The sequence below is a fragment of the Eulemur rufifrons genome, chromosome 9 (assembly GCF_041146395.1).
Source record: "Eulemur rufifrons isolate Redbay chromosome 9, OSU_ERuf_1, whole genome shotgun sequence".
NCBI lineage: Eukaryota > Metazoa > Chordata > Mammalia > Primates > Lemuridae > Eulemur > Eulemur rufifrons.
Window position 1 is genome coordinate 38,413,699 of NC_090991.1, and position 9,938 is coordinate 38,423,636.

A 9,938-nucleotide genomic window follows, 5' to 3' on the forward strand; every position below is an offset into this window, starting at 1 on the left:
TTAATGATGTAAAGGAGCTGATGATGCTTAACGTTAAATATCTGGAAAGAAGCAGGAAATGACGTGAAAACTCAAAACTAGGAAAAGAGAGAGATTGGACTCTGGTATCCTGGCTTCTCTGGTATCTCTAACTTATTACGCTTTTTTTTTTTTTTTTTTTTGAGACAGACTCTCGCTCTGTTGCCTGGGCTGGGCTGGAGTGCCGTGTCGTCAGCCTAGCTCACAGCAACCTCAAACTCCTGGGCTCAAGCAATCCTCCTGCCTCAGCCTCTCGAGTAGCTGGGACTACAAGCATGTGCCACCAGGCCCAGCTAATTTTTCTATGTATTTTTAGCTGCCCATATAATTTCTTTCTATTTTTAGTAGAGACGGGGTCTCGCTCTTGCTCAGGCTGGTCTCGAACTCCTGAGCTGAAACGATCCACCCGCCTCGGCCTCCCAGAGTGCTAGGATTACAGGTGATTACAGGCGTGAGCCACCTCGCCCGGCCTTATTACACTTTGTTAAGCCTTTCAGGTCCCAACAGGTCAAGAACGTGAGACACTGGCTTGATAACTATTCACTGTGCCTGAGCACCTCTTACATTTCTAATTTGGATAGTAAAAATCTCAGAGTCCTGATTTTAGATCTCATGAACTAATTCGACATCACCACCTTAAATTACCCAGAGTGAAGACATAAGGGGCTTGGTATAAACAAATAAAATATATAGGAAGAAGACTAAGAATATTGTAGTCGATCCTGAACAAAACGATCAAATTCACCTGCAGATGATAAGGAAGGGTCTCAAAACTTCCAGAACCTTTTCATCAATTCTGCTTTAGCATTAGAACAAGTATGATGACCCACAACTGTGTTCCACCCCCACTTCTACTAACCTGGCTTAGCTGCTGCCAGAATCCAGAGTGTTCTCGAAAACCACTCACTCAGCAGCTGCCTTGGCTAGTCCCGACTGGCAATCTCGAGCCACTGCGGCTGCCGAGGAGTGCCAACAGCGCCCAAGCAGTTGCCCTCCTTGCTGCTTAAGTTAAGAAAGAACAGTACTGGGAGGGATAAGGATCTCATCCAGAAAGGATGTGGGAAGAGGAATCTGACGTGTAGAACAGGAGATAAACCCCTCACTCGCCTTTCTCTGTCATCTTTGACTTCTGGGGTAACCTGGGGGCGACCAGGTCAATAATTGAGGCACACAATCCCCTTGGACCTAGACTAGCGGTAGCTGGGGGTATAATTACCGGGGGAAACGGGAAGAAGGAAACAAGGGCTTTGGAGATGGAAAGTGCAGACGGACAACAATGCACACAAGTTAGTAAGAGAAGGCGAGGGTCGAGGACGATGCAAGGAAGTCGTCATCAACGCCGCGCCGCCTCCCCCACTTCACAACAGACCTCTGAGGCACCCCTCAGAGACCCGGCCTCCACAATAAGGACGACCTTCCCCTCAGCTGGAGAACAAGGCCGTACTTCTGCTACCCCGCCAGGTGGAAGCGGGAGGGGAAGGCGCCGACCCCCACGAGCGCTCCTTCAGGGGGTCCACCTGGACTTGATTTCAGATGGGGGGTGTTCGCGGAGGGCGGAGCATCGCCTCAATAGCTGGGTAGCTGCAGCATGGCAGGGACGGACTTCCCTGAGCCACAGAGCTGAAGCTCGCCCCCTCCAGTACCCTGCCACCCGGTTACCTCTTCGCTTCCTCGTCGTCTAGCAGCTCTGGCTCGGTCGCCGCCATTACCACATCGCACTCCGCGGCAGCCGCCATCTTACCGCCGGGACCAGAGAGCCAGGTGGGAGGCAGGCGGTGAAGAGCACTTCCGGTTGGAGCATCGAGCAGCTCAGCGGCGCCGCGCCCAGAGGGACTCCCTCGGGCCCGTCTACCAGCGAGAGGCTCCGCTTGGGGCCAGAGCGGCCTCCCGCCCCCGGAGGTCCACGGCGGTCTCCGCGCCGGGGCGGGGGCCCAGGGACGGTTTCTGTGCGTAGGGGGCGCCACTTTGCCCGTGGGTAGGAAAGGGGGATTCTAACAGGGTGTAGCCTCTCTAGGGCTTGGCTTTTTTTCAGTATTCCAAGAGCCTTGTCGCCATAGCAATTTCCAATCCTAGAGCGTCTGCTGTACGGCTCAGGGGATTCCGGGTTAAGTGGGGACGAGGTGACCAAAAACTCTGGAGGGAAAGAGTCTCCACTGTTACCTTCCTGACCGAAGTGTGTCCACAGCTTCCTCCCGGGAAAAGCAAGAAGAGACACTTTGAGCCCAGTTCCCCCAGCTTTCATCGTTCCCTGGAAGCCCTGCCCAGCCAAGCTAGGGGAACGCAGGGCGTCTTCACCCCGCACCTTTCATCCCCCGGATCTCCAAGCACCAACTGGTTCATCACCCTAATGACGCTGACCTTTTTACGAGGCTGCTTTCATGTCAGCCGCCTGGGTGTGCCATCTCAGCATTAAGCCTAGGAAGGCTGGCATGACATGGCGCCCCAGACCGTGCCCTGGAGTTTATAAAGAAGCTCATGGGGTGAGGTCCCTGCTCCTTATTGTCCCTCGTACTCCACCTCTCCTATAAATTCCCTGCTCAGCACGCTTGTCTTGCAGAATACATTCGGGATTGGGAACTCATAGGGGGCGAGGACACAGTTCAATCATCTTTGTTTTTCTTTCCTCACCCAAACCGGTATTTATGGAGTTGAATTAAATTGGGATTTTCTGAGGTTAAATTGGGGAAGTTTGCAGTTATAATTTAAAACTAAGAAAAACTAAAATAAGGGGGCAAGGGAATTTAGAAAGGATCTACCTGTTTCCTCCAGAAAACAGCATTTGCCAATGTCCCTACCCTGTTTGCATGGTTCCGGCTTATCAGTGCACCCGGACCACTAGGTAGGGAAGGATAGGAGAAGCTCACTAGATTGGAGTGGGTGGGTGGCTGGGGTCATTAGTCCAGCCAATCATTTAATAGCCCTTTCCAAAATGCCTGCTCTACTAGGTTGGGAGAGCACAAGACTCCCAGACCACCCGCTCACCTGCCAATGGCTCACAGTCTACAGTCTAAATCTAGCACACCTGTCTTTGACCATCTTCCCACTTTGTGTTCTCTATATCTATGCTAACTCATTTGCTCCCACAGCTTTAACTTCATCTGTTGATGACTTTCAACTTTTTTTTTTTTTTTTTTTTGAGACAGAGTCTCACTTTGTTGCCCAGGCTAGAGTGAGTGCCGTGGCGTCAGCTTAGCTCACAGCAACCTCAGACTCCTCGGCTTAAGCGATCCTACTGCCTCAGCCTCCCGAGTAGCTGGGACTACAGGCATGCGCCACTATGCCCGGCTAATTTTTTCTATATAGATTTTTAGTTGTCCATATAGTGTCTTTCTAGTTTTAGTAGAGACGGGGTCTTGCTCTTGCTCAGGCTGGTCTCGAACTCCTGACCTCGAGCGATCCACCTGCCTCAGCCTCCCAGAGTGCTAGGATTACAGGCGTGAGCCACTGTGCCCGGCCTTCAACTCTTGATATCTCCAACCTAGACCTTTCTTCCAAGTTCCAGACCTGTATCTCCAACCATCTACTAAATATCTTTTGGATGTTTCATAAACCCCCAAGGCTTAACATATTTAAATTGAATTTTTCATTCTCTTCCACCCCTCAACAACAGAAAAAAAAAATGCTATATGTCCTGGATTCTCTTTCCTGAATTCCTTATCTTGTTGAATGTATTCAACCATGCACCAAATGAGAAAGATAGAAGCTATGAACTCCTCCCTCTTTCTCACTCCTGATTTCCAATTCATCAACCAGTTTTGTTGATTTGCCAACCAAATTATCTTTCAAATGTATCTCCTCCTTTTCATCCCAATTCAGATTTTAATAATTTTTTTTAAAACTTGGAATATACTGGGCACAGTGGTGCATGCCTGTAGTCCCAGCTACTTGGAAGGCTGAGATGAGAGGATCACTTGAGCCCAGAAGTTCAAATCCAGCCTGGGCAATATAGTAAGACTCTCATCTCTTAAAAAATAAAAAATAAAACAGTACCAGGCACAGTGGCCCATACCTGTAATCCTAGCACTTTGGGAGGCTGAGGCAGGAGGATTGCTTGAGGCAAGGAGTTTGAAAACCAGCCTAAGCAAGAGCTGTCTCTACTAAAAATAGAAAAATTAGTCAGCTAGGGGCATGCACCTGTAGTCCCAGCTACTCAGGAGGCTGAGGCAGGAGGATTGATTGAGCCCAGGAGTTTGGTGTTGTAGTGAGCTAATATGATGCCACTGTGCTCTAGCCCAGGTGACAGAGCGAGACCCGGGCTCAAAAAAAAAGAAAGAAAATAAAATAAAAAATACAACAAAACTTGGAATACTACAGTAATCTCCTAATTGGCCCAGTCTCATCTCTCTCCAATCATCCCTCTTCTGCCAGAGTGACCTTACATACAAAACTGATCATGTCACTTCATTGGCAATGGCTTTTCATTGCCATCAGTCTGACCTTTTTGGCCTAACACTGATTATTTGGCTCCTTTCTTCTACCAATGTGGAACCCGAGTACCCGTAGTTCCAGAAAGTGTCATGACTCTTCCATCTTTCCTCAGTCCTAGAACACCCTTTCCCCTCAAGCCCTTCAAGCCTCAACACAGGCGTGACCACCCTGGAAATTTCTCCTTAATGCCCGCTGTCCCAAAGTTAAATGCCCCTTTGCTGTGCCCCCTTAGCACCTCCGTAATACTACTCACCATGGTGTACTGTAACTGTTGGCTTATCATCTAGCTTCTCCAGTCGGTGAAGTTCTGATAGGCAGCCACCTTGTCTAACTTGTCGGCTTTTTCTCAGCATGGGGCCCTGCACCTGGTACAGGGTAGGCGCTCGGAAAGCATTTGATGAGTGAATGAGTAAACGAAGCGTTACAGTACTATGGTAGTCTTTAGAGAGTGAACATTTGGGCGTCAGAGACACCAGAACAGCAACCCACGTCCACGGAGCCCAGAACTTGATGCTCCCGCGCACAACAGGCCGAGTGCTGGCCGTCATGCCCCCTCCGGCCTCCGGGAGCGCTGTGCGGCCGGCGCTCGCTCTCCGCCGCCGGAATTCGTCTTGCCGGACGGAAGCTGGGGGGCGGGCACGCGGCGGGGGCGGGGACCGACGGAGCCAGCTGACCCCGGAGAAAGAGGGGAGCCCTTGCGGTCGCGCTGCCCCGCCCCTGGTCCCCGCTCGCTGCAAGGGGCCCGGCTGGTGCTGCGGGATCCCCGGGAGGTGCGGAGCTAGGAGGCGAGGCTCGTCCAGCGCCGGGATCGGCCTCCGCCTCTAAAGGTGGCAGGTCTCTGCCTCTTATTTCCTCTGACCCCTTTGGCAGCCTCTCCTGGGGTATCCCTTAATCGCGGGATATGGGGAGAGGGCCTGTGTCAGGAGCTTCCGCCGGAGAGGTTTTTGTCTGGGACCCTCTTGGGAAGTGGTCTCTATCTCTGCTCTTCGTCGGGGGAATCTTGTCCGGAGCTTTTGGGGAGCTTGTGTTTGGAAGTTTGCCTTTGGGGAGATCTCTGCCTGGGGCCTCTTCAGAAATCGAGTTTCTGGGTCTGGACTTTCTCTTCTGGGTCTTTCAGTCCAAGGGCAGCAGAAATTGCCTCCTTCCCAAAGGCTTTTTTCCTTAGATTCCTTCACTCTTTTCTCTGATGTTGTTCATCTTAGCTAAGGACTTGACTGGAGGTTAGAGGGAATTGATTGATTGTCCAGATAAATCGTAGAGAAAAGCAAATTATCCTTTCTGTTTGCTCACTCTTCCCAGATGAGGTGGCTTAAGACAGCCACACAAAATACTATTCCTGCTTCTTTCTCCATGGGGTCATGGTTGAAGAGAAGAACTTGGGCTGAGCTCCCTTAACTAACGGGTCCTCCACATCCTGTGCGCAGAAGGGAACCCGGCTAGTGGTTTCTTTAAACCAGTGACTCTCCTCCCCATTTATAGCAACATTAACTGATCACATGCATTGTGTCAGATACTGGCTATGTACCGAGAATAGCAAAGATGAATAAAATACAGCTCACGGTCCCAGTAGTGGACATAGATCAGTTCAATACTCTCCGCTAGATAGGGAGGTACTGAATCTCTGAGGCAATGCAGTCAGTGCAGAACCTGGGCTCTCAGTTATGGGAGGTCTGCCTTCTGTTTTGATCCTCTCTTCCCTCACCTCACTCAGTGTGCTTCTGTTCCCCAAGGTTGAAGGCCAAGCATGGGGAAGAGCTGCAAGGTGGTCGTGTGCGGCCAGGCATCTGTGGGCAAAACTTCAATCCTGGAGCAGCTTCTGTATGGGAACCATGTAGTGGGTGAGTGTTGGTGGTGGTGGGGGGAATGGTGGAAGAAAGTGAAGAACAAGGAATAGGATTTGTTTTTGTTTTTTGGCGGTGGGGGCAGAGTCTCACTCTGTTGCCCAGGCTTAGAGTGCCATGGCGTCAACCTAGGTCTCAGCAACCTCAAACTCCTGGGCTCAGGTGATCCTCCTGCTTCAGCCTCCCGAATAGCTGGGACTACAGGTATGCACCACCACGCCCGGCTAATTTTTCTATTTTTAGTAGAGACGGGGTCTCACTCTTGCTCAGGCTTGTCTTGAACTGCTGACCTCAAGTGATCCTCCTGCCTCGGCCTCCACGAGTGCTAGGATTACAGGCATGAGCCACCGCACCTGGCCCAGGGAGTAGGATTTGATCACAATATGCAAAGGCTAAGAGCTGCTCCTGGTGGTTTTTGTACCCTGAAGAGTAAAACATCATAAACCCCAACTCTACAGCATTAAACAAATCTGGAGGGAGGAAACCCAATATCCAAGATAGGGAGGACAAGCTCCCATGTCACACTTTTGCTTAGCATGGTAGGAGTGTGAGATTAACATCTGTTTCCCCGAATCATTTTAGTCCTGGCCAGACTTTCAGTTCTCTGGCCTCTACTCCTCAGCCCCCACATTCCTTTCTCTCCCTATCTGGTCAGCCTGTTAGGATGTCCTCGTCACTCACGTTTCCTATTTCCCTCCCCACTTCAGTCTTCTTATTTTATTCCAGGTTCTGAGATGATCGAGACACAGGAGGACATCTACGTGGGCTCCATTGAGACGGACCGGGGGGTGCGAGAGCAGGTGCGTTTCTATGACACCCGGGGGCTCCGAGATGGGGCTGAACTGCCCCGGCACTGCTTCTCCTGCACTGATGGCTACGTCCTGGTCTACAGCACGGACAGCCGAGAGTCCTTTCAGCGTGTGGAGCTGCTCAAGAAGGAGATTGACAAATCGAAGGACAAGAAGGAGGTGCGTGTCCTGGGCTCCTTGGGAGTATCAGTGGTGAGAGAGTGTGGGCCCTGGGCTGGCTTTGGGGGGTGTGGCATGGCTCCGTTCTTCACTTATTTGCCAGGAGGTGGGGTAGGAGCTAAAGGTGGGGTAGAGGCCACTAAAAGTGTTTTCACCCCAGAGATGGCCACATGTTGAGGCTGCTCAACCAAAGAGGCTTCTCTTTAGCTTATGGGGTCCCTGACCTAACACATGAAGTCCCCCTAATCTTTCTTCTTGACAATTCTGGGTTGTTAGCTATGAAGGCTAACAACCTTTGGAAAACAATCTGTTCTCCAAAATCCCCGTCTAATCTACAGGTATTCTGGGTGTGCTTCCTCACCAGTTGTTTAGCCAGAACTAGTGACTGCTGGCAATGAGCATGTATGGGTGACAACAGGGCTTGTGATGGAGCTCGGGGCGGGGGGCAGATGGAGGCCAGAATTTGAACCAAAGAAGAAGAAAAAACAACCATTTCCTTCCCCTCCATCAATGGTTTCTAATATAGAAAGAGTGAGACATCAGCCATTGAGACTTTTCTCTCATAGAATTCCTAGGTGGCTACCAGCCCCTATACCTGTTCCTGGGTCCATGGTATATCCACAGGCCTCTACTCTGTCCCTCTTCCCCAGGTCACCATCGTGGTCCTCGGCAACAAGTGTGATCTTCAGGAGCAGCGGCGTGTAGACCCAGACGTGGCTCAGCATTGGGCCAAGTCGGAGAAGGTGAAGCTGTGGGAGGTGTCGGTGGCTGACCGCCGCTCCCTCCTGGAGCCCTTTGTTTACCTGGCCAGCAAGATGACCCAGCCCCAGAGCAAGTCGGGCTTCCCCCTCAGCCGGAAGAACAAGGGCAGTGGCTCCTTGGATGGCTGAAGAGCTGCCATTCCTTCTTCACTCTCTGAGCCCCATTCTAGCTTCTGGGGCTCCGGAAAATGGGCTGAGGGCAAAGGTGGGGAGGGGCAGGCAAGCTGTCCTTCCTAGTCAGCAGGGAAGCTCCCCACTAGGCAGGCCCAGGCCACTTTTGCTCCCTCTCAATTCCAGGAAGTGCAAAGAATCTTGGTTAGCACCCCCTCCCCTCAAACATCCAGCTTCCTCCCCACCCCTAGCTTTCATCCTATCTGCCCCACTGTCACCTGGGGCAGTTGTGGGTCAGTGTCCCTTCCATCTGCTCTGGACGGGAAGCAGAGCTACTGTGCAGAGGTGCCCATTCTAGGGTCTGGTTCCTATTATAGGGGTCCCACCTTCTGGGCTTCCTGCCAGTAAAACACACACACACACACACACACACACACACACGCATGCACGCATGCCTGGATTCTAGAAGAGTGTCCAGGCTTCTTGTGTGTGTATGCTGGCATTAGGGGTGTGTCCTCATCCCTCACTCTGACCTTTCTCCTGTCCTTTCCCTGGCTGGAAGAAGCTAGCCTCCTGGGAGTGTAATTTTCTGTTCTAAACACCCCTCCCACCCCCAATTGTTTCACTTGCTCTTCCTGCTCAGGGAGCAGACGGGCCTCATTGGTCGAGGTGGAATGGAGTGGTGACCCGCTGACTTTGTGACCCAGCAAGACCTTGCCCCTCTCGGCGCCAGTTTCCTCACCTGTAAGGTGACTGGAGTTGCTAAGCCTATCTCTTGGATCCTCTCCAGCGCTATGGTGTTATAAAGCTGTGGCCTCTCCCTCTTCAAGGTGCTAAGCCCACCAGCCCTGGCGGCTGGGACAACGCTCCCTCCAACCACCAGGGGGCGGGAGTGCTCTTTCCACTCGGTTGCCAGAGTGGCCGCTCAGTGCCCAACCCGCAGACCTCTCGCCCGCGGGGCTGGTCTTCATCCCTTCTTGTGGTGGTTTTTCAGCTCATGGCTGGACTTCTATTTAAAAGTGACCTGTATTTACACGCCCGCTGCTGTGGTGAAGGCTGGCCAAGGTGCTCCTCTAAAGCCCTTCTTACCTCAGATGCCTGAACAGAACAAGGCAAACCAGTAGCAGCTTCTCAGGAGCTGACGGGTCTTCTGTCGGGGCTCAGAGGGTGGCTACACGCTCAGACCAGCCGTACAGCCAGCTTCTAGCACACAACTTCCCGTGCCCACCTCGTGCTTCTAGTGCACACACCCAGCCTGGGCGAGACCCTGCAGCCAGGCAACCTCCCACACTCACCCCTTCTCCCCAGGACGGGAGGCGAGCCGAGCAGGTGCCCAGGGCTGGGCAAGTAGGATTAGGACATGTACAGGCTTGGGCTTCAAGTTAATTTATTGATGCTTTGGACACAATAAAACCACAACTGCTGTTATCAAAAAGTTTTCCTCCCCCTCCCCCCTTTTTTTGTTCTCCCATTGGAAATATCTTTTTAAAAAAACAAGATACAGATGGATACTGGCAAAGTCCCATATTGTGGGGTAAGGGGTGGGATGGAGTTTGTGACACTGACTTTGACGGCATGAGGATGGGTCCTGCGAGTGGGTGTCGGACTGCATCCCAGCACTCTGCTTCACAGTGGGGTGCCGGTCCGGTCGAGAAGAGGGAAAGCTGAATTTAGTGGTGGGGACCAGGGGTGGGGAGTTGGAGGGGAAACTCTTCCTTTGGGACCCCTGGGGGGATTTGGTGTTAGCCAGGTCCATAGTCTGAGGGAGACCCAGTGACAACCCCCCACAAGAGCTTGGGTTCAGGAGGACT

General features: G+C 52.0%; 2 protein-coding genes across 7 annotated transcripts in view; one reads left to right on the top strand and one right to left on the bottom strand.

The window, feature by feature from the left end:
- Nucleotides 1–1,784, bottom strand: part of DNAJC7 (DnaJ heat shock protein family (Hsp40) member C7) — a 30,004-nt gene extending 28,220 nt beyond the window's left edge. Inside the window, exon 1 of one of the 3 annotated variants that reach the window (XM_069482525.1) lies at nucleotides 1,678–1,784. In XM_069482525.1, the coding sequence (XP_069338626.1) occupies nucleotides 1,678–1,754 (77 nt within the window). In that variant the 5' untranslated portion in view covers nucleotides 1,755–1,784. The other 2 variants (XM_069482528.1, XM_069482527.1) reach the window with 2 other exon arrangements.
- Nucleotides 1,785–5,102: 3,318 nt separating this feature from the next.
- On the top strand, nucleotides 5,103–9,609 carry NKIRAS2 (NFKB inhibitor interacting Ras like 2). 4 transcript variants are annotated; one of them, XM_069481434.1, is made up of 5 exons: nucleotides 5,103–5,280; nucleotides 6,177–6,284; nucleotides 7,014–7,255; nucleotides 7,906–7,998; nucleotides 8,771–9,609. In XM_069481434.1, the coding sequence occupies exons 2-5, from the start codon at nucleotides 6,191–6,193 to the stop codon at nucleotides 8,819–8,821; spliced, it is 480 nt and encodes a 159-aa protein (XP_069337535.1). In that variant the 5' UTR covers nucleotides 5,103–5,280; nucleotides 6,177–6,190; the 3' UTR covers nucleotides 8,822–9,609. The 4 variants fall into 4 exon arrangements, with proteins under 4 accessions (XP_069337535.1, XP_069337532.1, XP_069337533.1 ...); XM_069481431.1 differs by having other exon boundaries at nucleotides 7,906–8,835; XM_069481432.1 differs by having other exon boundaries at nucleotides 5,103–5,273; nucleotides 7,906–8,835.
- The last annotated feature ends 329 nt before the right edge of the window (nucleotides 9,610–9,938 follow it).